The sequence below is a fragment of the Pan paniscus genome, chromosome 3 (genome assembly GCF_029289425.2).
Source record: "Pan paniscus chromosome 3, NHGRI_mPanPan1-v2.0_pri, whole genome shotgun sequence".
Lineage (NCBI taxonomy): Eukaryota > Metazoa > Chordata > Mammalia > Primates > Hominidae > Pan > Pan paniscus.
Window position 1 is genome coordinate 58,547,758 of NC_073252.2, and position 27,874 is coordinate 58,575,631.

At 37.5% G+C, this 27,874-nt stretch overlaps 1 protein-coding gene across 3 annotated transcripts in view; it reads right to left on the reverse strand.

Moving 5' to 3' along the window:
* Nucleotides 1-27,874, reverse strand: part of SLC4A4 (solute carrier family 4 member 4) — a 383,761-nt gene that overhangs the window by 28,997 nt on the left and 326,890 nt on the right. For all 3 annotated transcript variants that reach the window (XM_055111447.2, XM_063603791.1, XM_055111446.2), the window contains exons 17-18: nt 10,631-10,744; nt 8,417-8,578 (exon numbers count right to left, since the gene is read on the reverse strand). In XM_055111447.2, coding sequence (XP_054967422.1) covers nt 8,417-8,578; nt 10,631-10,744 — 276 coding nt within the window. The remainder of the gene's footprint in view (nt 1-8,416; nt 8,579-10,630; nt 10,745-27,874) is intronic.

Below are 27,874 nucleotides of genomic sequence, written 5' to 3' on the forward strand. Positions count from 1 at the left end.
ATTCAATGGCACTCTGCTAGACCCTGGAGGTAAAGTTATAAATAATACACAGTCCTTCCCTCCAGTGGTTTACTGTAATGGTAGAGCTGGTCAAAACAACAGGTGTTTATAAAACCACAGTGTTAAAGGCCTACAGTAGGGGTGAATTCAGGGTGCTAAGAAAGCATCCAGGAGGGGTACCCAACTTAGCGCAAAGTCAGGGATGGTTTGCATGGGGGTAGTATTTAGGTTGAGTTCTAAAATATGAGCCATAACCAGCTCAGAGATAAGAAGTACGTGAAAAACTATGTAAAGCAAGTTGCCATTCTGAGAAAATGAAATAGATTTGGTGCACAGGAGAAGATGGGGGAGGTAGAAAATTAGGCTAGAGAAGTTAAGAACTTTTATGTTTTGCTAAAGGCTTTGGAATTTTTTATCACAAGAGCAATAGGAAGTCACTGAAGGGTTTTAGGCAGGCAAGTGATATAATCAGATTTCTATTTAGAAGGATGGCTCTGTTGGGACTATAAACGGTATATTGGGAGTGGTCAAGATTAGAGGCAGAGGACAGACACGACAACACTGTTATAATCCAGGTTTGAGAAGATGCAGTTTAAACTAAAGGAACAACACTGGGGAGAGTTTATGGAGAACGAGGTCAAAGAGAAAAAAGTGATAAATTTATTTTGCCAAATTTCAACATGTAAGGCTTACCGTGTCTAGTACAGGGTCCGACATACATTAAACTCTGGAGACACATTTGTTGAACAGAATGGTAAAAGCTATGCTTCAAATTCATGTTGCCCCAAACTATTGCCATGAGACCCAAGAATGCAAATGGTTATGTCAGAGAAGTTGTTTCTGCAAAACCACCTATATATGCATAAAAACAAGCCACTTCTAAGATGTCCCTTTGAGTTAAAAGTATCTGAATGACTAGATTTGAATGGAATAAAAATAATATTCAAATACTGGTCCTTTTTATATAAAGAATACTGCAAGAAATATGGAAAACAGTATTTTTCAAAAATAACATATGAAACTTTTTATCTGTTCTGTACTCCTCCTCCCCACTGCCATTACCTTTTTCAGATTCTCATCCTTTCTCTCCTGGATTATGCAGCAGCCTCTTCCCACCCACCTTCCCTTTCCACTCAGTTCCCCCCACCCACCTCCACTCTTGTTCCTCCCCATCCATCCTCACTGCTGCCAGACTGAGTGTTTCAAATGCAGTTCTGACCCCATCAAGCCCAAGCTGGATATCGCTGAATAGGGGAGGCCACAGGCAGCTGAGAAGGCCGAGCAATACAAAGCCTCCCTTTCCATGCTCCTGCATCTAAAACTCTGAGGAGGCCCTCAGGGATTCCAGAAACTCTACAAATCCCTAAATGTGCCTTGCATATTCTGTGCTCCTGCACTTTCCTATGTGCCACTCTTTGAATTGGGATTCTGCTTCTACTCCTTGACATTTGCTTAAAGCCATTCTCTCCTTTCAGTGCTCCATGCAAATTCCCCTTCTTCCTTCACACCATCCAGCAACCAACCCTCAGCCCTCAATGCTGCTCTCACCACAAACGTCCCTGTTTTTCTCTTGTCCCTGACAACCCACTCTCCTCACGAATGAATCTTTTTTAAAAATCGAAATCATTATATGCCACTTCCCTGTTTAAAGTGATTCCTGTTTCACTTAGAATGAAAAACTAAATGCTGCAAAATTATCTTTAAGTTTCTACATCAGAGCCTCCTCCCAGAACTATTTTGCTCTCATCTCCACTCCCAAGGGACATTTGGCAATGCCTGAAGACATTTTTGGCTGTCACAGCTGGAGGGTGTAAATGCCTCTACTGGCGAGAGACTAGAAATGCTGATAAACAGCCTATAATGCACAGGAAAGCTACCACCAACAAAAAAATTTCCAACTGTCAATTATGCTGAAGTTCAGAAACTTTGTTCCATGTGACCTGGCCCCATTAACTTTGACCTCATCTCAATGAATTAATTCCCCAAGTCTCAGTCACACTGGCCTACTATATGTTTCTCCATACACCAAGCTCCTTCCCACCCTGGGCCTTTTGCATTTGCTCATATCTTTGGATAGGAAATGATTCTTTAATAAGTATTCATTGACAGATACAGATTATTAATTGAGGGCAAACATGAAAACAAATAATTTAATGTTCATGCAAGGTACAAGGCACAAAGAAAGGCATGGTCAATTCCAACCTTGGTGTTGTAATAGACAGGTGGTGAATAGGGAAAATCCATTAAACTCCTTCAGGGCACAGACGGCAATGTAGAACAATTTTTATCTTCAACATCTAACACAAGTGTTCCATACATAGCAAGCACTCAATAAATGCTCAAAAGGTTAAATATGCCCTTTAAAGTTTAAAAGACTTCTTGTTTCCATGAATACAAACCAAACGGTTGTTCTATTTTCTGAAACTGGAGATTATTTTAAGTACAAGGAGAGAAAGTGAAACTTTATTTCCTTTTGAAATTGTATATGCTTTACTAATACAGAGTACAAATCATTTAGGAATAAATCCACAGAAATCAAAATCTATGAAAGAAAAAGACTAGCCCAGCAGCCTAAAGTTTACATGTGGTACATAGTTGATAACAAACGAGAGGTGAGGAGCAGTAAACACTGGGACATGCAGGGACACAGAATAGACGTTCATGCTAGGGGCCCACAAAGATCCAGACAATATGCTCATTTATGGGGACACTAAGAGCCATGACATGGTTCCTCCCACCAAGGGGCTCAGAATTGAAGAAGGGGACACAGACTTGTACACAAATTATAATGCACCCTGAATAGAGATTCAAAGAGGTTTGGAAACGATAATAAAAAGTACAGATAATGAAGTGTTTAACTATGTCTACAGTAAATTCACAAAAACTCCCTGCAGTGATGACATCTAAACAGGGCTTTGACCAATATAAGCACACACTTTGAGAAGTGGAGAGTTTATATGTTTTGCATTTATCACCCATTTCACGCAGTGTAACAACTGAGAGCCATGTGGGCCAAAGAGAATAAAATCCATCAACATGTATTTATTGAGTCTACCATATGAAACTGGTGGGCCAAACGAGAGCTAAAAAGAGGAATAAAACATGGTCCTGACCTTGAAAACATTTTGGCCAAGAAAAGGGATAAAGTAATTATACAAAACAGATACTGTAAAAGAAATATGTGATCTGTGCCACAGAGTAATACAAATATACTAAGAGCAAAAACAAGAGAAATATAAATTACATTAAAGGTGAAAGCTACACTGAGAAGTTTTTTTATTTGAATTATCTTAAAGGATGGAGAGGATTTTGAAAAATAGCAATCATTAGGAAGTAAGGAGAAGAGGTTTCTGGCTGGAGTACCTAGCAGAAGAAACTGTCACGCTTAAGGAAAACTCAACTGTTCATTTGACTAGAGCACTGGCTAGCATTTGAAGAAAGCCATTTTAAACTTAGGTCGTGGTCCTCTGGCAAAGAGTCTTAAAACCCAGGCTAGGACAAATGGAAGTTCTTTGAGAGGTAAAGATTTAAAGGGGCCAAAGTGTGAAAGTTTAAAAACACAGGACTGACATACAAGAATAGCATTTTTTAAAAAAATGAAGGCTTTTGGAATGAAGCAAGGAAGATTGGTTATTATTTGCTAACCCTTTAGAAGAGTCTAGGCATAAAATAAAAGGACTGAGTCTATAGGATTATGAGAGTAGAAATAAAAAGGAAAAATGAAAGTAGGGCAAAAATAGGAATTTGGGAGTTATCCAAAAAGAACACCCTCAAATTAAGCGTTTTCCCATAAAAGATATCAGAGCAAATTGGTTGCCACAACCACCTCATATCTATTTCTAGATATCTATCCTAAATTATTTCTCCCTCCTACCCCCAATCTATAACACTCTCGAAATCACTTTCCTTGTGAGAAGTATCTCTGACTTTGCAGTCTGAAGCTCAGACTCTATTCCTTCTTCTGCCAATGACTCAGGGAATGACCTTAAAGGAATCATGACCTTGCTGACCCTGGCTTGCTTTTGAGCACTCTGCAGGGCTAATGCAGGGCATAAACAACCAAAATAATGGTCAAAGAAAGCCAAGTGTCTTGGCGTTCCTACATCAATACTGAGGTGTTCAGCAGAGTGGAAAGGTGGATCCCATCCCAAGCAGAACAGACAGCCAGAGCCACTTGACCGGAAGCCAAAGCAAATGCCACCCAAAAACATGCTGTTTTTAATACCACAATGCTTCTATCTCTCTCAGTTTCAGCTTTCTCTTTTGAAACAATTTCATAGCAGTTAAGGCCCTTTACAATTTTAGACAGAATCTCCAGTGTTCACATTCCACAGCTCTCCTTTCCTAACAAAATATGAACAAAACAATTTTCAGAGTGAAAAGCCTTTGATTCAAGATGAAATGTTCACTGGTATCATTAGATTTGTGACAAAAGACTGACACCTATTCCATAACTCTCATTGTATTCAAAAGAATGATTTCAAGTGGCAATTCTGAAGGTGATGAAAACTTATTTTTTATATATTCAACTCTTATTTTAAGAGGCAAACCCTAATAAACCTTGATTTTCTAATGTTTTCTACTGAAAATAAGATAAAAAATGTCTGTATTTTATCATTACTAAACTTCCGAAATTCTAAATTCTGAATTTTATCAATAAGAAAACATAGTGAGTAAAAATTAGTAGGAGATTTATTTACCTCCAAAGATACAGGATAAATCTAGCCAACCGTAGATCATAATTAAGAATTTGTTTACAAATTTTTTTCAGAATAAAAATATATTAGTCAACAACCATTTCTAGCCTTTGGTAAACTAAACCAACATCAGAAACCCTCTCAATACAGAACATCTGAAAATGCTCAAAAAGACACAGAAAATATATTTTAGAAACTATGGCTCATCCACTAGAAAGAGGAACAATTGGATACAAAAAACAACAGCCACGCGAAGAAGCAAATCCTTGGAGTTAGTAAGCCCTGGAGCCTGGGACTGCCCTGAGAGAGACTGTGCCAATCCTTGGAGGCTTACGGCCTGAATTAGAATGACCATCTGAACTCTTGGGACAGAGACCAATTCTCGGGCTCTGTGGGAGAGGGCATAGATGGGAGATACCACCCAAAATAAAACGAGTACACTCTAAACATGGCATACTCAGTTGGCCAATCAAAAAAAAAAATAACCCACAGAGAAAGATAGTGAGAACACATGCCTCTCTCAGCCTTGCCATTGGGTATAATGCCAAAAGAAGGGAAAAGAAAGAAAGAATCTCCCAGGATAGGGATATTCCTAACCACAACTCTACAATTGGGTTTAGAGCTGGAATTCACATTATCTCTGTGGCCTCGAAATTCCTAAGGCAAACTTGTAGTTTAAAGTTATCTGGCCTTTTACAAATTAGTCTTGGGCTTCTCTCTCTCTTTCTCTCTCTCTCTATATATATACACACACACATATATGTATATATACACACATATATGTATAATATACACACACATATATGTATATACACACATATGTATATATACATATATGTATAATATATACACACATATATGTAGACATATGTGTATACATATACATATATGTATACATATTTGTATTATATATTAACTCATTACCTTTTCATAACCACCATATGAGGGAAGCATGACAACGCATTAGAGTCTGTTACCCAGAAGGAGAGGATATTACTAAGAATAGAGTTCAGCACAGTAGGTATAGCAGGAAAAATATTCAGGAAATATAAAGAATTGGCTGATATAGAAACCCATTGAGCAGAGGAATGAGAGAGATGAGGAAGATTCTGATAAACTATCCAAGTAGGGAGAACTTAAAAAGCTGTAGATCGTGGTAAGAAAGGATATGTATACGTATATGTATATACATATATGTGTGTATATATTATATATGTGTGTATATATACACATATACAAAGATAGATAGATATACAATATCAAAGCTATATCTCCTCAAGCTTCTAGATCCAATGGCCAATTTAAAGGAAGCACAGAAGACAAAAGAATATGCTTAAATGGGCCAGGCATGGTGGCTCATGCCTGTAATCCCAGCACTTTGGGAGGCCAAGGTGGGCGGATCACGAGGTCAGGAGTTCAAGACCAGCCTGACCAACATGGCAAAAACCCGTCACTACTAAAAATACAAAAATTAGCTGGCATGGTGGCATGCCCCTGTAATCCCAGCTACTCGGGAGGCTGAGGCAGGAGAATCACTTGAACCCCGGAGGCAGAAGTTGAAGTGAGCTGAGATCAAGCCACTGGACTCCAGCCTGGGTGACAGAGCAAGACTCTGTCTAAAAATAAATAAATAAATAAATATATACATATATATATGTATATATGCTTAAATGATACCACGGGGAAGCAATCACCAAGATCTAGACTATGGCAAATTTTTCGGTACAAATGTAGCAGATTTTATTTTCCAAAAATGGCTGGAAAACATCTCCTATCTTACACGGTTTTCTGTAATACGACCTTGCCATTCCCCCATTAAAAGGAGAATTCCCCCCTCACCCCCTTGAATGGAGGCTGCCCCTGTGACTATTTTGACCCATTGACTACAGCAAAGTAAAGAAGTAAGGCTGTGCCAGTTGCAGATATAACCATTTAATGGCCTAGCATCTTACACTTCTTAATTCTTAAGTCAGCTGCCATGTAACAAGTGCAAATAACCCAACATTACCAGAATGTGAGAAGCTCAATGATCTTAGAATTAAAAGTATCTCAGAGCAGTACAGTATCTACTCACGGCAGGAGTGGGCATAGGGGGAAGGTCATTTTAATGTAATTTTCCAACTGAATTTGCAACCTTTTCTTTCATCATAAGTGAAAACCACTTGGTTTCCTTTGGGAGCACTGATTTCTTGCAGAGATCTGTTCTTTAGTGACAGTCTAGTTTTTTTGTTGGTTTGTTTGTTTGTTTTGTTTGTTTGTTTTACTCCCCATGTTAGATGGGAGCATACCTCACTTGTTTTCGTGCTTTATGAACTGCCTTGTATTGAAGCCCAGTTATTCTTCATTCTGCCCTTCCACATCACTAAATATGCCGACCTCCAGGACAGTTATATACTTTCACTTATGGTTTTAGCAACTTTCCCATGATGTTCTTCTCTACCATGCTCTGTGCCACTTTCCAATCATATCAATATTGAGGCAGGTGATACTTTCAGTTCACCAGACTCACACTACTCTAACTTACAAGTTTTGATGGACGTCATTGTCAACATGCTTCGGGAGCTAGCCACATGCTTTGGAACAGTTCATCAATCTCAGCTTTCTCTCCTTCCAAACTCTCAAAATCTAAACATCTCTTCTTTGACCAAAGCTTTTAATTTTCTTCTCCTGGTCTTATTATTATGGGATTTACTCCTTTCTTACCATGATCTACAGCTTTTTAAGTTCTCCCTACTTGGATAGTTTATCAGAATCTTCCTCATCTCTCTCATTCCTCTGCTCAATGGGTTTCTGTAGTCAGCCAATTCTTCATATTTCCTGAATATTTTTCCTGCTATACCTACTGTGCTGAACTCTATTCTTAGTAATATCCTGTCCTTCTGGGTAACAGACTCTAATGCATTTTCATGCTTCCCTCATATGGTGGTTATGAAAAGTTAACGAGTTAATATATAATACAAAGTGCTTAGAAGATGGCCTGGCTCATAGTAGCCCTCCACTAAATAATAGCTCTTATTATTGTTACCATTCATATCTCACTTCTTCAAATGGTATTGAAAAAATCCACTGCAACTAAAAAAGGCACTGGAGCTTGAAAAACATTATATAAAGTAAGAGCATTTTAGGCAGCTCTCTTGAAAGATATCCCAGACCACTAAGGCATTTTCTTTAGACTCATAACAAAGTTAATAACTGATTTTTAAAACGTACAAAATAAAGCATTTTTCTCCCTTCTTTATGGTTAATAACATACTGACACAAGTATGTGAAGACAAAAAACAGGATGTACACCACCAGCTTACAACCATGAACTATCTGAATAATCTTTAAGAATAAACCTGAGTTCATTTAAGAGAAAGCAGATGCTCAGTAAAAATTAATTAAATCTTTGATTGTCATTGTCTTTATTGAGGATAGTTACTCCACTAAAATCAGATGTAGGATGACTGTGGCTAAATAGTAAATTACGTTTGTATTCTCTTTGCTGGTGAAAGAAATATGATTTGAAACCTTTTTTTTTTCAGATTTAAATGAGCTCTCCCTAAAGTGTTATATTGAAGACATGTGCCAATACAAAGTGATCTCTGGTTCTGCGGACTCTTAAGGAACATTAGCTATAGTAACTCCCAACAAAGCTTCCTTGGTTTTTAATCAATTAGTGTTTTCAAGTACTAAAAAGAAAGTAGAAGGCAATGACAGACATTATTATGGACACTTACCTTGAGTTTATGTTCTTTCCTGTTTACAATCACAGCTGTAATTTGTTGGTCCATGAAAATCAGTATAGTGACCAACAAAGCCGGGATAGCAGCAGCAAGGCACACCCACCAGGGGTTTTCTCCAAACGGTGGAACGAACCAACCTCGGTTTGGACTTGTTGGCTTGAAAAAGACAGATGACATTTTTCAGAAAATTATCAAGTTAATATATACTATTTGGTGAAAAAACCAACAGGAAGACATGCTTTTATATTTGGATAACCAACATATTGAGAAACATAAACAGTTATGAGCTAGAGAATGAAGATTATTCACCAAAACTCTCCCAAAGGATGTTATTTTTGAGGCAATTCTTTAAAGAAAGGAGAGAAAGAGTATGGACTGTTGGAAAAAAAGTGAATGGCATTTTGCGTATTGGGGATGGTTTAAGATAAGGACTCAAAATGGAAGAAACTGATTTAAGTTTAAAGAGCAGCCAGAAGAAAACTCCAAATGTAAAAAGGTAAAATGGTAGCAAGTAAAAAGTAAAAGGTAAAAAGTAAAAAGATAGCAAGAAATTCAGTAAAAAGGTAGCAAGAAATTACCAAACCACCATGAATTTTGTTCATGGGTTTTAGCAATTATAATGAAGTTGTTTATACTATTGCCGAATTTTAACAGCTTCATAATATATATAAAAAGCCATAACTGTTTTTATATAAGTGAACTAATGTAAAAATTCTGGTCTCTTATTTTACATATGAAATAATGATCTATAATAACTGGGTAAATTTTAGGAAAATCACAAAAAAAAAAACTGGAAAAAACTGTCATTTTTGCAGTTCTTAGTCTGTTTTCCATCAGTAGATCATATATGTCTACTACAGAAAAAAAAGGGTTTCCTACGCTTTTCCTTACATTCAACAATGCAAATAAAAAACTAAAATAGAACACTGTGAATTATTTTCTCCATATTTGCTATCAAGAAAGTCTCACTTCTCTTCTGAGGATATTCCCATCATCTGTCTCATAATTCTGTCACTGAATCTAACCTCATTTTACTACAATTAGCAGATGTGAGCTTGTCAGGGAAAAAAATTTGTCTTACTCATCAATGCATTTCAAATTTCCAGCTTAGAGCCTGACTCAATATTCAATAAATATTAACTCAAATGAATTAATGGTTGAATGGATGAGAACTTATCTTTACCAATGAATATGTGATAGCAGAGACAATTCAAAAAATAATGTGTGTTATAACATATATATCCCTTCCTCATTAAGGAGTTATTAAACTAAAACTGCAACTAGCTTAATAATTCTTAGCAAATATATGATCTCAGTAGTGGAGGGAAGGAAGATTATTCTAGAAAATAGATAAAAGACTTGTAGTGAAAAATTAGCTAGGAATATATTTAGGAATGACTGGTATGTAAATTTTATCCATTACCTACGCATATCAATAGGTTCGTAAGTTAAGTAATTATTATATCTACTTTGTAATAATTACAATTCTCATTATATATACATGCGTGTGGTAGGTAGTTTCATAGCATGAAAAGAGTATTAGACTAGACTTCTGGAGGCTTGGGTTCTAACTTCAGATCTTGACATTACTAGTTACATAATCTTAGGCATTTTACTGAATTCTTTGAGCTTCAATCTTAACTTTATAAAATCAGGATGATGACCAGACTGGGTAATATAGTGAGACCCTGTCTCTACGAAACATTAAAAAATTAGCTGGGGGTGGTGGCATGTGCCTATAGTACCAGCTACTTGGGAGGCTAATGTGGGAGGATTCTTTGAACCTAGGAGGCAAAGGTTGCAGTGAGCTGAGATTGCACCACCACACTCCAGCCTAGGCAACAGAGCAAGGCCCTGTCTCAAAAAAGAAAAAATCAGGAGGATGATAGCTACAATATGTATTTCCCAGAGTCATTATATAGATCAAGGTAATAAGGTATATAAAATATTTTGGATATTTATTCTAAAACTATAAGCCAGAGTTTATAATAGTATTATCAGTTGTTTTAAATAAAAACCCTAGTCTTGACATTTAATTGTAGTGAAGAAATTAAACTACATGTATATATGAGCCTAAGAGGGACTGATTTTGGAAAAAAAATATGGATAATTGTACAAAACTACCTCAAAGAGAAACACAATAAATTAGAATGGGGGAAAGAAAGAAAAAGAGTTCCAGGAATGACCAAAAGATAGACATTCACCTACCTTGAACTCACTTGGCACAATTAGTTTTGGAGTGTCCACACCTACTAGGGCATCTATTACACAAAAGATGAGAATGGACAAGATAATGGCAAAATCACTGATCAGTTTTCTTGCCTGGAAAAATAAAAAAGAAACCAGGAACCATTTAGCACCAGATACATATATTTGTCTGTGTTTGAACTGAATGAAGAACTTTGTATTTGCTAATAGTTTATAGCAACAGCTTCATCAACAAATTGAAGGAGGTATCAGAGTGCAGAAAAATTATTTTTAAAATTGTTTTTGTATCAGTACATCACCTGGCTAGATAATGTAATATATACCAAAGAACAGGTTGTGCTCTCTCTCTCTCTCTCTCTCTCTCTCTCTGTGTGTGTGTGTGTGTGTGTGTGTGTGTGTGTGTGTGTAGGCAGGGAGGGCAATCAAATAGAACATACCCCTGAGATACTGTATAAACTCATCCTGCTTGCAACATGAAGGTCACCTGCATAAGAATGAAAACTAAGTACATATTATAAAAATCTGCACAACAACATAGAAATTCTGTGTGTTATTTGGGAGGCAGCACTGTGAGTACAGAGTAAGATAAATCTCATAAGACAGCCTGAAAACACCAAAAATCTAGCATGGGAGGGCTTAGAAGTTTCTGTCCCTTGAGTGAAGTAAATATCAAGACCTCAAAGTAATGTCAAGTGATGAAAGATGGAAATGTCACAGCTGCACTAGTTTTGTCAAATAAAATATTTCTCAATCCAGGTTAGTGCTTAAAGTCTCACGTATGTGGGACATCTCTCCTCTAGCACTTCTTGCATGTGACTGCCATTATCTGATAACTCTCCAAATTTCTCTGGTCAGGACAAGGTCTGGGCTTTAAGGAATACAGCATTAAACTATGACCATTCCCATGAAGTGGGTGAATAATGGCCATTTGCAAGTTGGTAAGGGGAGCATATACCATTTGTTTGCTTGAGATTGTTCTGTAGTCTCTAGTGGCACTAATGAGGACTAAGGGCATTACCAGAGCACAGATACCTGAGCTTCCCATATGGTGCATACACATGTTAGCACATAATTTAATCATTCAACAAGAATTTACTCAGTTCCCAATACTTTTCTTGGTGCTAAGGATACCACAGTAAATAAAACCGATACAATTCATGTCCTCATGAAGCTCATAGCCAAGTTATATACAAGGAAGGCTGCTCCTAAATAAAACCAAGGTTGATTCAGAGGTTATGAAGTTATCTCAGGGTGAGCAGTCAGTTTCTGATGCTGCTGGATGAAGGAAGGGAGATCAGTGATGGGCTGAGTGGATGCACAGCTCTGAAGACAAAGGATTTCTTGAAAGAGAATGGTATTACTGCAGCCAGGTAGTCAACAGAAACTAAAATGAGGAATGAAAATTACTTGGCAGGGTGGGTAAGGTAAAAGCCCTAGTGTTCAATGCTTGACCTTTACCAGGTGTCAGGAGCCTGATACTAACTAGCAGCAGGATCAGAGTTGTTCCTTTTGGCCTGGAGTTCCTTTCTTTCTTGGAGGGCTAGATTTGCTTGGTTTAGCTTTCTTGAAAAGTACATACTGAGGAAGAGAAGGCCAGCCTTTTATGAGCAACTTAACATCAATTATACACAATAATGTTAAGAACAAAGAGACGGCAGGAATCAATATGGGTAGATAATATAGTACAGCAGTTGGGAGCACAACCACTATTGGAACTCCTGCACCATTATTTCCTATTTGTAAATACCTACCCTTTCTTAGCTTCAATTACTTCACCTGCAAAACATAGCCAAAATAATCCCTACAACTTCATTGGTTTGTTATCAGAATTAAGTAAGAAAAGCCATGAAAGTGCTTAACAATATTGCCTGGAACATAATAAACTCTCCTAATATAAGTTAATTATTGTTATTTCAAGTTCTAGAAGTTCTCATGGCTGCAGACCACTGGAATAACTAAATGATCTACTGTCAGGTGGTCTTTGAAATGAAACTTCTAATCCAAGAAATAAAAAATTAAAAGCCCATTAATGACATGGAACTGCCACTCAGAGCTAATTTTGGTTAGAAGTATCTGGAGTCACAGCAAAAAAAGGATGTTTCTCAGGCGCTCAATACTGGAGAAAACTCATTTATTAAGTTTTGTGCAAGTAGTGTTGACACTGGCAGTTCAGGGTGGTCTGGCAAAAGATGGTCCTATGAAGCAGTTCAGGAGTATGTCAGGAAGTTACAAACACCCCTCTAGACCAGTAGGTCATAAATCACTGGAGGACCAGAGGTCATTGCAAAGGCAAAACAGAAGTTAGTTCTTATTTACCACCCTTACAATCCTCACCTAGAAAATGCAACTAGTAGGCAACACAAATATCCTATAAGTTGTTCGAAAGAAGAGAAATAGTTATTTAAAAGGCAGATAGCTTTCCTCCTTTTTTTAATAAACAGGAGAGGGGAAATAGATGGGAGCAAATAAATTCAATCTGCAATTCTTTGGTAGAAATTCCCATAGGACATATACCTCTGGTCCTGGTGGAGGACTGACTTGCTTGACCAAAGTCACTACCAGGCACCTGGGCAATTCTGCTTCTTTAGTTGGTAGAGGAGGCATTCTCAGCTTTCCATAAACTGGACGCCCTGCAAAACCTACATGGCAAACTGAACCTCATCACTGAGAGCCCATGTATGGGGCTGCTAATTTGGCTGCACTACTCCAAGAGATAGTGAGATCAAGACACATGATTCCAAGTACCAACAAAGAGAAAATGCCCTGAAAGATCTATATTGCTTTAAGAAATTATTTAAGGTATAATACTATTGAAAGAAAAACAATGATTTTTTTTCAGACAAATATACCAGCTGTATTTTAATTTGGATGTTGGTTACACAAATGTATAATCTGTGAATTTTACTATGCAAATTAAAGCTCAATTTAAAATGTACCCCAACACCCCCTCAAAATCCCAGAACTTCCAAATCCAAATCAGGGCTGTTTTTCAAATTACTCTCTTTGGGAAGCTATCCATTTCTTTTGATGGTGTTGCTATTGTTCCAAAAATTAAAAATTCCTTTTATAGTTTTAGTACTGAGCAAAGACTGTTTGATTACCCACATTAACTATCACACATGCCTGAAGAACCATAATTCTATCTTCTTTGAAATATATTTTTTGTTTCAAAATTAATATATGTTCATGGTAGAATATTTAGAAAAAATAATGAAAAAAGAAAATGTTTTTCAATTCTACTATGTAGAGATAAATTTTAACACTTGCAAATATATCCTTTTCTACATATTTATGTCCATATATATGTGTACATATAGAATTTTTCACATACTGTTTGATATTTTGATTTTTCCACTTTTATTCTATTTCATTTGATATTTTCCATAATAGACATTGTTGACTCCATAGTATTATGCTGAATGGTTATCCTAAAATCTATTTTTCTAATACTCTACTGTTTAGATTGTTTTTAACTTTTCACTATAATGAACAATATCATAAAGAAATCTTTGCACATATATATAAGACTGTTTCCTTAGAATAAATTCCTGTCAGAAGAGTTACTATATCAATGTCTATATAAAAATTTAAGTGTTTTGGTATATAATGCCAAATTACCTTCTAGAATGTTATATTGATTTTCCAATTTTCGCTCTATTCAACAACACACAAATTACTGCAGATACTCTGTAAAGTTAAATCCATTCAAAGCAGAAGAAATTTGTCAACAATGAGGATATTCAAAAGAATATAAAATTGTCAAATCTCCTAAAATTATAATTTCTGTAGCTTAATGAAGCAACTGAATTTCTTACTCCATTCTGAACTCTCATATTTAATACAGAGCCTACACAGATATATCACCCTCTAAAGATGGCATTAACATATATTCTCAAGAGTATCTCATTAAACTTCATAAACCTCATATTACATGGACAGAGAGTAAATGCAGAACTATCAGTGGATCCGGAAGGAACTGTGATAGCAGGATATGTGTATGGAAATAGTCCAATCATCCAATATAATTTTTCAAAAGCAACTGTCTGTAATATACCAGTTACCATGTTCTGACCTAAGAATACTATGGCATTCTGAAGACATTTTGGAAATCAGATCTAGCAGACCTGACTTGCATCCTACTTCACTGGCTACTCTAGTTCTTTTTTGCTGGTTTCCTTTCAACTCCTCCAAACTCTTGAGATTGCAGTGTTCCAGAGTTCAGACTTTGGTCTCTTCTTTCCTATCTATATTCTCTCCCTAAGTGATTACATTCAGTCTCATGCTTTAAAATGCCATTTACATGCTAAAGAACAAAAAATTTATATTTCTAGGCTAGACCACTCTTCCAAATTCCAGAATTATCTATCTAACTACCTGACACCTCCACTTGGATTTTTTATATATACTGAAGGAAGACAAATAGTTATTTAAAAGGCAGATAGCTCTCCTCCTTTTTTTTTTAATAAAGAGGAGAAGGGAAATAGATGGTGGCAAGTAAATTCAATCTGCAATTCTTTGGCAGAAATTCCCGTAGGACCTATACCTCTGGCCCTGGTGGAGCACAGACCTGCTTGACTAAAATCACTACCAGGCATCTCAAACTTATGCAAAACCTAAGTGCTTGATCTCCCCCTGGCTCCTCTTCCCTGGCCCACACTGCCCCACCACTGACACCCTAAACCTGCTCTTTGAATAGTTTTCTCTATCTTAATTAATGCCAGCTTAATTTTCCCCATTTGCTCACACCCAAAACTTCGGAATATACTCAACTCTTCTTTCTTTTATATCCCACATCTAATTGGTCAGCAAATTATGTTGAAAATATGTCTAGGATCCTGCCACTTCTCATCACCTCCATTGCTAGTACCACCCTGTTTAAGCCACCATTTTATCTCATATGGTTTACTACATTAGCTTCCTGCATAGTCTTCCTGCTTCTGCACTTGCACCCCTTCAGTGCACTATTAACATAGCACCCAGTGTACTCATCTTAAAATTTAAGTCAGATACTGTGGTAAGCAGATTAAAGTATAATATACCCCTAAAGATGCCCACGTCCTAATTCCCAGAACCTGTGAATATGTAATGTTACATGGCTAGGGCAAATTAAGGTTTCAGAGAAAATTAATGTTGCCAATCCACTGGTTTAGGGAGATTAGCCTGAATTAAACAGGTGGGTCCAATGTAATCACAGGGGTTCTTGTAAATGAAAGAAGGAGGCAGGAGAATCAGTGTCAGAATAATAAAGTGTGAGAAAGACTTGACTGGCCATTGCTGGCTATAAAGTTGAAGAAAAGAGTCAAGAGCCAAAGAATGCAGGCAGCCCTTAGGTGGTAGAAAAGTCAAAGAAACACATTCTCCCCTAGAGCCTCGAGAAGGAATGCAGTCCTGCCCACATCTTGATTTTAGTCCACTGAGGCCCATTTCAGATTTCTGATCTCCAGATCTCAATTTTGACATCCAGATCTGACCTCTCAGATATAAATTTTGTTGTTTTAAGCCACCATGTATGTGGTGACTTGACAAAACAGCCATAGAAACTAATAACATATAAACAAACAGAGATATGTTAATGATACGTATAATATGACATATATACATAATACATATGTATATACATGACGGGACTTACTTGTCAAGTGCGGCATTATTACAGTATAGGTATAAAAGTAGCTAAAAACACTCATGTTAATACATGTCAGGATTACAGTTCTTAAAATTTATGGAGAAAAAAGCCACCCTATTAATACTGTTGCTTAACCTCATTAAAAATCACAGTCAGGGTGATATAGTCTGCATAACATACAAACTTCTATTTCCACTTCTTTCCCCTTAAATTGTATAATATTAGTTTAATTACAGCAGAAATCACTCCTGGAGAGAGTTTATTATTAAGATATTCATTTCTGAGATCTTGAATCCAGTTTAAACTTCACAGTCAAGGAAATTGATTTTCCCCAGACCACTGTTATATTCAACTCTAAATCCCCTAATTAGAGAAGACAGGTAGGGGTGCTATTTTAGCAGACTATTCATGTCTTACTCTATACTAAAATGAAACTTTAATTTGAGCTAGGCAAAACTGACATAGTAGTAGTAGAAAGTGCCCTAAAAATGTCTAGCAATGAGTACATACAGTCTACTAGATACACAATGGGGTCTGTAAATAAGACTTCTCAGTCTGACTTTAAGGAGATAAGAACTGCTCTCTTTGGGCCCTTCTCACAGTTTTAAGCACATTTAGAAAAGAAGAGTATGTGATTTTCTTTCATCATTTGTTTTCCCTTTCATTTCATCAAACTTGATCTCTTTCAAAAACTCCAAAAACATCCTGCTATGTAGGTCAATATATCAATAAAGATATCAAATTAGAAAGTCATAGTTCCTAATTCTCTACTATTAACAGCTGTTACTGGTAATGGTTAAAAGTAGAAGTGCCAAGGTTTTCATGGAAAACCTGTTCCCTCAAGATTTCATGTCCAAACCTGTGGCTTCAGAGCCCTCAAATCTAGCTTGAACAAACATCATAAATTGTGGTTGTCCATCCAAATCAAATGTTAAGTCTCTCCAGGCTCAAACTTCAATATCTTAGGAATATAAATTATCACAATCTAAGAGAACACAAATTAAGATAATTAATAGATAGCAAGAGCTTGCCATGAAAAAAGTTTTTTTAAAATGATACATGGATGTGCTACAGCATATAATTTCTACCTCAATTTATGAAAGACGGAAAGAGAAGCATGTCTCAATTAAGACTGTAATGCCTTTTTTATATCAGACTAGTTTTGAACTCTTTCATTTTTGTTTACTATTTTTAATTATAAAAATGAAGAGGAGAATAATATTTCTGTCCTCTGTGGGATTAATTAGACAATATCTCAATTAATCTAATAAGAAGCCAGCAGCCTAAATATTTAAACTACCAAAGCAAAGAAGAAATTAAGTGGATGGAAAAGGAAATTCAAATAAACATATGCTGTTCTCTCCTTCTTTGGCAAAACAACTTAATAAATCTATTATAAACATAATATCCATGAAAGATGATACTGTATTAATTATTGAGAGAGTCACAATCATAGAGACACTAACAGTGAGAAGCCAGTTAATTTACAGGGGAAAAATGAATTAGGTTTCTTGGAAACCCCAGAGGACATTTGGTTTTCACTTTGCAAGGGCTGCAGCTGCTCCTAAATTAACTGGAGGGAAAGGGCCATGAGTCTACAGAGCAGTTCTCAATGGACACAGCTGTTATAAAGAGACAAGGACAACGGCAGGCACCCTGTGGGCTCTCAGTACATTTTAACTTATGATGCCAATTCCTCTAGTGATTGTGGTGCTTGGAAAATGCTAAACAGCAGTGTAAAAAAGCATTTATTCTAGATGAAAGAAAAATTATGCCAGACAATTATGGCTATTTTGGTAATCACAAAAAGGCACCAAAATACCCTAAAAGTTTGAAATATGACCCCCCAGTAGCCAATGCTATAAAGCACTATACAAAAAAAAAGCATTAATAGTAATCATAGCAATAATCCTAATTCACTGTACTTTGATTCAATAATACCCACTATAATCAGAATTTAATAAAAGGAAAGTCTGATTTTGACTCTACGATTTTAGCGCCATAAGTTCTAAGTCAAAGAGATTTGAGGAGCAAAGAAGAGAGATGAACTGGAGAATTTATCTGGGTCGGGCTTGGAGCTTGACAATGGAAGTCTACAGGAAGGAGAGTAAGCCTAGTGAAGTGGTTCAGCAAAGATGCTGAGGAGACTTTGGCAATCACTAAAAGACCTTTTCTTCCATTCTGTCTCAAAAGAACACAGTAGAACAAGAAACCCAATGTGTGTATACCAGAAGCAAATGATCAAACCACATGGAAAATACTACATCTCAATCTGGTTACTATCTTCTAAATTAAAACTGAAAATCTGGAGCTAATCTAGAAAAGGTCAGCTGGAGGATTTGGGAATACAGAAAACACATCACAAGAAAAATGATGTCAGGCCTAAAGACATTGCAGGGAGAATTTGTCTTCAACTATGTGAAGTCTATCACAGGAAAGAGAAATTAACTTGTTCTGTGTAGCTCCAGATGGCAAGTGCAGACCCTGTGGACAGAGGCTACGGAAAGGTAGATTTGTGTTTCTATCAAGAATGCCTGCAGGATGCTAGGTTCCTGTTCTAGGAAGCATTCAAGCAGCATGAAGATCACATGTCAGCAGTGATGTTACACTAGATGGTGTTTAAAGTCCTAACACTAAAATTCATTAAGACCAAATTATCAACATTCCTTGAACCTCTAATAGAGTTATCTTAGATATAACTCAAATAAATCATTATCATAAAGGGTTCCAGGGCCTAAAAACAAGATGGTTTTACAATTTATATTAATACACAAGAGTAAAAGTTTAAAAAGAATAATTAATAAGTCATATGTATAACTTAGACAATCCCAAAATGGGATAGGAGACCATTTTGTGTTAGTGCAGGGATTTCAATGTTGTTGACTTTTCTCTGATGGATAAATAAGCCGAAAGTGCTCAGGACCAAGAGGTTTCCATGGTTAAAGTTATTACTTCTATCCACAGACTACCTCTTTGCAAGCACTAAAAGCTTTCTCGAAATGTTTTGGCCAATCACTGCTCCCAACCTATTTTTCTTGGGGCTCAATTCAGGTTGACTGTGTTTTTATTTTTGGTCATATGTCTGTAAGAACTGAAGTATTTGTATAGTTTTTGTTAAATGTTTAACAGACTAAGTTGCATTTATAACTAAATATCCCTTTGTCATTCTTAACAAAATAAGTATAAAAACAATTTTGGATTAAAAACAAATCTGACTTTAAAAATTATTTTCCTTGATATAAAATACCTCAAGAATTTGAAAATCTGGTTCTCCTTTAGTGATAGCAAAGTCGTTTGCTTTGTTGTCACTAAAGAAGACAAATGCCACCCAAGATGGCGAACACTAAAGTGAGACATATAATACATGCCCATTATTTCTTACTCATGTTTTAATATATTGTTTTAGTTTGACAGTTTTTACCATTCACCAAGATAATTTTTGAGAGCAAAATAAACCAGAATGCGGATGTCATCTGATTCTTGTAAAGGGCTGTTTATAACCTAAACACATGCAATTTTAATAGAATGGCCACAGACCAAAATGTTAATTTAAAAAATGGTTCTAGAATACAGCTAATTTTACAATTCTAGACTTTCCTGTGTCTTACATCAACAAAAACTAAATGCTGTCACCTAACTAAAATGCTCATTATGTTTTTGTTAAAGTTTCTGAAGCGCCACACTTCAAAGAACATTCTGCATTATCTAAATATAGCATAGAAGGTGTTACAGCTATTGATGTTACCTGGAATTTAGTGATTTTGTTTATTTAAATGACAATAACAACAAGGAAGTATATTAAAAATAATCTTATGATTACACCAATTCATGTGAGGGTTAGAATTAATGCATATTCTAAGGAAGAAAATTAGAAAATCAAGAAGTTCCTTAAGAATGGCATTCTTGGGCCTGTTACATATGCCAGCCACACTGAATGTGACTATATCAAAGTATCAATAATTTTGCCTAATTCATGGGGTTCTGTGCCTTTCTGATTTCTACTAGTCCCAATACTGCTGTTTTTAAACTATGGTTTTCATTTTGCCACCACAAATCTATGGCTTTCTGATTTCTACTAACCCCAATCCTGCTCTATTTTTAAGCTATGGTTTTCATTTGCCACCACATATGCACATAAGGTGCGTGATGGCATCTTTGTTCCATGTTTATGATCATTTGTTGGTGTAGGACTCTGGAAGAACATTTCATGTTAATGCCCTGAGCCATCTGCCACAGAAAATCACAGATTATGCTGTGATATTCCTAATGGAAGTCTTGATGCTGAAAGAATTTGACTAAAGACTCTGACTAAAGACTCGAGGCTGATAGAACAGATCAGTTACAGTGTGGGATAACAGACTGATACACCCCTTTAAAAAGGATGGTGAATACAAAAAAGACTGTCAATGGAGTACTGGTATTTGACCCATGTCCCACTGAGCATTAGGGCTCTGTAGAAGTTTCTAATACGCAAATTAAATACCTGATAGACAGGCTAGCAAAGGTAATCTGTTTCATTTTAAGTGTTCATACTGAGGGATTGCTAGTGGCTCCGTGAGGGATGGAAAGAGACTGGGTCATTGACCATGGGCCTCAGCAAAGGTAATGGGAGCCAAAACGAGTGGAATCGAAGTGTAAGTGTAAAGGAGAAAGATTGCAGTGGAATAAACTTATCAGAAAAGGACTGTGATAAGTTTAATTTGATAAAGAAAAACCTGGAGTGCCACATGCAATGGACATCTTTCTTTGTCACACCAGATTCATCCTCTATCCCCCTCTACCACACTCTCTGCCTTAGGAAGTTAACCTGTGTGGTCGACTATGGGCTCCCCAGTCTCACTGTCTGGGACACCACATCTTCTTCTGTGGTTTCCATATACTCTAACCTCACCTTCATAAATAGTGCCTTTATTAAATCCTCAAATTACCTTAATTTGAGCATACCATTTGCTTCCTGCTGGGATCTTGACTCATACATCAAATATGACTTAAAATTTTGATCAGACCGTGTGTGGTGGCTAACATCTGTAATCCCACTACTTTGTGAGGCTGAGGCAGGACGACTGTTTAAACCTAGGAGTTCAAGACCAGCCTGGGCGACACAGTAACACCCCATCTCTACAAAAATAAAAATAAAAAATTTTCCAGGCCTGGTGGAGTGTGACTGTAGTTCCAGCTACTCGGAAGACAGGAGAGAGGATCGCTTGATCCCAGGTGGTTGAGGCTGCAGTAAGCCATGATTACTCCACTGCACTCCAGCTTGGGTTACTGAATAAGACCTCATCTCATTTAAAAAAAATAAAGGAGAAGAAAAAAGATTTTGATCTTGGGTGGCCCTAAGGATAGGTGATGTTATTAGCTGAGATAAGGAATATAAGGAGCCAGATGCGGTGGCTCATGCCTGTCATAAATAATGCCTTTATCAAAACCTCACATTATCTTAACTTGAGCATATCCTTTGCTTCCTGATGGAATCCTGACTCATACACCAAATATGACTTTAAAATTTTGATCAGACCAGGTGCAGTGGCTCATGCCCATAATCCCAGCACTTTGGAAGGCTGAGTTGGGAGGATCACTCAAGGCCAGGAGTTCTGAGGTGGGAGGATCACTTGAGGCCAGGAGTTTGAGATCAAGCTAGGTAACACAGTGAAACCCCGTCTCTCTCTCCCACCCCTAGCCACCCCCCCAAAAAAAAGAAATACAGAGAAATGAGTAAGTTCAATTTTGACAAGAAAGTCAACTATGTTTTGAATTTGCCTTTGCTGTATGACAATTGTGAATCATCCACAAAGAGAGACTGGCAGATGTGATATGATGGAGATAATTATTTTTTGCTAATTTGTAAGGTTCAATCATTGCTATAAGCCTAGAAGAGTATAGGAAATGGAGCCAGAAAACTCTTTAAATTTATAAAAGTACTAGAGCTCAAAAGGCTGTTAATTGTCATCTAGCCAAACTTTCCCTTTATAGGTGAGGTAACTGAAGTTTGTAGATAGCTATCAAAGAGCACATTGTTAGTCAGTGGTAGTGCTGGCACTAGAATCTACAGGTCCTGGATTCTCACACATTGTGCTCTTCCCACAAAATGCAGCACTAATCTGTACTTGACTGGTTTCCACTAGTCAAGAAGTATTGAGTACTTAGTCTGTATCCGACCTTGTGCTGGTTGATCTGACTAATAAAAGAGAAGTCTAAGGGTTTTAAAGTAGTTTAAAGTCTTAACAACTCATACAAATGTTTAAAAATGAGAGAACAAAAGAGAAATGACTGTGTAAGCTAAAGGAGAATGAGACATTTTGCATGGCAAGAACATTGTCACTCAACATGAGCATTTTGAGTCTTTAGAGGTTTCATGTGAATTGTTGGTGTGAGGAAGGAACTAAAAATAGCCTTGATTGTTTCCACAGCTATAAAAGCCTGTCTTATGTATAGTGTTTAAGCATATGTTTTAATTATAAAACACTATTTAAGAATATATATTAGAATCTATACACCTGTCTGCACCTAACTGCAGAAACCACATTTTAAAATGTCAGCTTAAATTAAAACATATTTTGGCAAATGAGAGATAAAAATGATGTTCTTGGCCAGGTGCAGTGGCTCACGCCTGTAATACCAGCACTTTGGGAGGGCAAGGCGGACAGATCACTTGAGGTCAGGAGCTCAAGACCAGCCTAGCCAACATGGTGAAACCCAGTCTCTACTAAAAAAAAAAAAAAAAAAAAACACACAAAATATGCTGGGCATGGTGGTGTACACCTGTAAACCCAGCTACTCAGGAGACTGATGCAGGAGAATTGCTTGAACCCAGGAGGCGGAGGTTACAGTGACCCAAGGTCATGCCACTGCACTCCAGCCTAGGCAACAGAGCGAGACGCTGTCAAAAAAAAATGATGTTCTTAATATTCATTTATGGATGCATATGTATTTATGTATATATTATTACTTAGCTGTAAATGTGAAATGAGTTGGGGTATAAGGGAGGATGACAGACTGAAAACCTACACAGTTACACGCTGATCTTTAGAAATCACACATACTTTCTCCTCTCTGTGTATTTTATAATTTGGTATATACAATTCTAAACTATGCTGAGAACCTTCTTTAAAAGAATTGTAACTAGAATGCTATCATTATTCTATTTTTACATTGTCATGACATTCTTAGCAATATTTATCAATGACTGAGAAATTACCTGCTTAGGCTCTTATAAGGGGAGAATTTCTTTAAGTCTGAAGAGTTATCCTCAATTTGGGTGTTACTGCCAGAAGGAAAAGGTTTTGGATACATAGAAAGTTAAAATGACCATTCTATTTAGTCTGGGAAATGATATCAGCAACATGGCAGACTAAGACTTTCCAATGGTCATTGCCCTGTAGAGACATAAATTTGAACAACTAGGCACTGATTAAAATACTTTCACAAGAGCTGAGGGAACAGATTAACATAGAAATAAGAAAAGACACATTGAAGAAGGTAGGAAGGACAGTTTTACACTCTCCACATTACCCCTTCTCCAACCTCAGGCAACACATCCTGGAGAGGGAAACCCTCTGTTTGAGAGGAGAGGGAAATGAGTACCAGTCTTTGCCTTGGACACCAACACCAGGTCTGTCCCGGTAAAACCCAAATGAGGGGTAGGCCCCCACAACCCCAGACTCTAGTTGGTAGAGAACCCCAGACTCTAGGATCAACCACAGACTGATCCGGGTTGCCCCCACACCAGGCTGGCTCAGCAATCCCATGCTCCTGGCCTGCTCTGGGGACTTGGTCTTTGGGCCCACCCCACTGCCAGGCCAAACCCAGTGGCCCTAGGCTCCAGATGAGCCCCAGGTCCAGGGTAACCCCAGGTATAATAGGCTCTGAACACCCCCAGCACCAGGCCAGACTCTATGGCCCTAGTCCTCAGGTCACCAGCTGCAGACCCAGCCTCCAGACCAGTCCCTGCCAATACAGGCTCCAGGCCTGCCCAGCATCACATCAGCCCCTGTGGCCTCAGGCTCCAGGCCCACCCTAGGTTCCAGACTAGTGTAGAAAGAGGTCAGCCCAGAGAGCCCCAGACTTCAGGCCTGCTGCAGAACCATGCCAGCACCCCTGGCCTTAGGCACCAGGTAAGTACCATGCATATAGGCTCCAGGCTTGCCCAGTACCAGGTCAGTCCCTGTGGCTCCACCCTCCAGGCTAGACCCTTAAGCCCCACACTCCAGCAGATCTAGGATCCAGGCCCACTTTAGTAGACCCATGTTTCAGGACAGCCTCTGTGGTTGCATGACCCACAATAGCCCTCACAGACTTAGTCTCCAGGCAAGCACCCATACAACCAGCTTCCAGGCTGGCCCCCACAGCCACAGGCACCAGACCAGTCACTTTGGCTTCAGGCATTAGGCCAGCCTCTATGATCCCAGACTCTACACCTACCCCAGCACCAAGCCAACCTCAGGCTCTAGGCTGGTACCCAAGGAGCCAGGCTCTAGTAGACACAGGGTCCACACCCACCCCACTACACCCTGAAGCCAGGAAGACTCCTTGAACCAAGGCTCCTGGACCACTCCTACAGACTCAAGTTCTAGGCCAGCCCTCATGGACCCAGGCCCCAGGCCTGCCCTCAAGGACTTAGGCTCCAGTTCCAAACCATGGACCCAGGTGCCAGGTGCACTCACCTGTTTACACAAAAACCAGGTCAGCCTACCTGGGAAGTCCTGCAGCAAGCCTGCCTGTGGAACACAACAGAAAACCTGCCATAATCTCTAGACAGGCTGATTGGTGAAAAACTTTTCCAGACAAAGACATTCTGCAAGGACTGAAATTAGTCTCTATGTCTTCAAATGCACAGAAACAAATCAGGACCTACAAGACCAAGAACAATCAAGGAAACATGACACCACTAAAGGAAAAAATAAAGCCCCAGTAATCATCCCTCAAAAATGAAGATATATGAACTATCAAAGAATTCAAAATAATTATTTTAAGGAAGCCCAGCAAACTTTCTAAAAAGACAGGATGCTACAAAATCAAGAAAACAATAAATGACCAAAACTAGAAATGTAACAGAGACTGAAATTACTTACATTCAAAATTTTAAATGAAATTATTAAAAAAAAAAACAAATAGAAATTCTGGAGCCAAAAAATATAATTAAGAAAATTAAGAAATGCAATAAAGAGCATCAACAGCAGAATTGATCAAGCAGAAGAATCTGTGAACTTAAAGACAAGTTATTTGAAAATATATAGTCAGTAGAGAAAAAAACAATAAAAAGAATGAAGAAAGTTTATAGGATTTATGTGACAGGATCAAAAGAACAAATATTCAAGTTATAGGAGAGCAAGAAGAAAAAGAGAGAGACAAAGGGGTAGGAAGTTTATTTAAAGAAATAATAGCAGAAAATATTTCAAATCTAGGGAAATATAAATATCTAGCTATAGGAAGGTCAAAGGTCTTCAATCAGATTCAACATAAAAATACTATATAAAGATATAATGAAATTGACAAAAAATCTAATACAAAGAGAAAATCTTGAAGCAGCAAGAGAAAAGAAGCAAATCACATACAAGAGAGTTCCAATAATACTAGCAGTGTATTTTGCACCAAAATCTTTACAATCCAGGAGAGACTGGGATGATATATTCAAAGAGCTGAAGAAGGATTCTGATGCAAGATGGCTGACTACAGACACCTACTCTTTCCAGAAAGAAGAACCAAAATTATGACTAGAGAAACATACCTCGAATAGAACACATAGGAGAGACCACAAGAGTCCAAGAAGGAACTCACAGAAAACACTTGAGGCACAGAAAAGGAAGAAAGCAAGTGGTTAGAAAGACTAGAGGGGTTCCATATTGCAGGGAAAGGGTAATTAAGAGAACTTCAGTGGTCCACATCCCTTACACACTCGGCTGCAATCTGAAATACAGAAGAGCTCCTCTACCCACATGAACACTGACATTAGCAAGGGTGGTGGTTTAGAAACCCAGTGGGGCAGTACGCCAGACTGGGAATTTGCAATGGGTCACTCACACCCCCCCTAAGACCTGAGCAGCTATGGCAGGGCACCATTTTGGGAGCACAGCCATTACTGGTGAAGCAATCACACAAAAGAGTAAGAAAAAGGACTCAAATAGTACCGCTAACAGAAATCCCTTGGCTGGGCGCGGTGGCTCACGCCTGTAATCCCAGCACTTTGGGAGGCCAAGGCGGGTGGATCACGAGGTCAGGAGATCGAGACCATCCTGGCTAACACAGTGAAACCTCATCTCTACTAAAAATACAAAAAAAAAAATTAGCCGGGTGTGGTGGCGGGCGCCTATAGTCCCAGCTACTCGAGAGGCTGAGGCAGGAGAATGGCATGAACCCAGGAGGCAGAGCTTGCAGTGAGCCGAGATCATGCCACTGCACTCCAGCCTGGGCGACAGAGCGAGACTCCGTCTCAAAAAAAAAATAAATCCCCCAAACCACAAATAATAAGAGAAAAAGAAACGAAGAAAGAATATACAAAACAACAGAAAACTATTAGTAATATGACAGAAATGAAGCCTCACATATAAATAATAACTTTAAATATTAACAGATTAAATTCTACACTTAAAAGATATAGAACTGCTGACTGGATGTACAAAAGTAGCATCTAACTATATGCTACCTATAAGAAACTCACCTTACCAGTAAGGACATATAGACTGAAAGTAAAGGGATGGAAAAAGATATTCCATGCAAATGAAAACCAGAAGTGAGCAAGAGTAGCTATACTTACATAAGATAAAACAGACTTTGAGTCAAGAACAGTTTTTAAAAAGTCATTTTATATGAAATAAAGCAATCAATCCAGGAAGAGGATATAACAATTCTAAAAATAGATGCACCCAACAATGGAGCACCCAGATTCATAAAGCAAATATTACTAGACCTGAAGAGACGGAATGCAATACAATAACAGTAGAAGATTTTAACACCCCGTTGTCAGCATTAAATAGATAATCTAGATTTAAAAAATCAACAAAGAAACACCGATTTAAACTGAACTTTAGACCAAATGAAACTAACAGACATTTACAGAACATTCTACCTAACAACTGCAGAATATATATTTCTTTCATCAGCACATGGAATGTTATCCAGGACTGACCATAGATTAGGCCACCAACAATTTCTAAAAATTTTCACAAAATGAAAATCATATCAACTATATTCTCAGACCACAATGGAATAAAACTAGAAGTAAATACAAATATAAACTTCGGAAATTTATAAAAATATATAGAAATTAAACATGCTTCTGAATGACCTTTGAGTCAACAAAGAAATTAAGATGAAAATCAAAAAAATTCTTGAAACAACTGAAAATAAAAACCTAATATACCCAAACCTGTGGAATACAGCAAAACAGTATGAAGAAGGAAGTTTACAGTAATAAATAAATAAGTAGAAAGATTACAAGTTAACAATCTAAAAATGCACATCAAGGAAACAGAAAACCATGAACAAACCAAATCCACAACTATCAGGAAAAAAAGAAATAATAAAGATCAGAGCAGAACTAACTGAAATACAGACTAAAAAAATACAAAGAATCAATGAAACAAGAAGTTGGTTCTTCAAAAAATATACACAGCCAATAA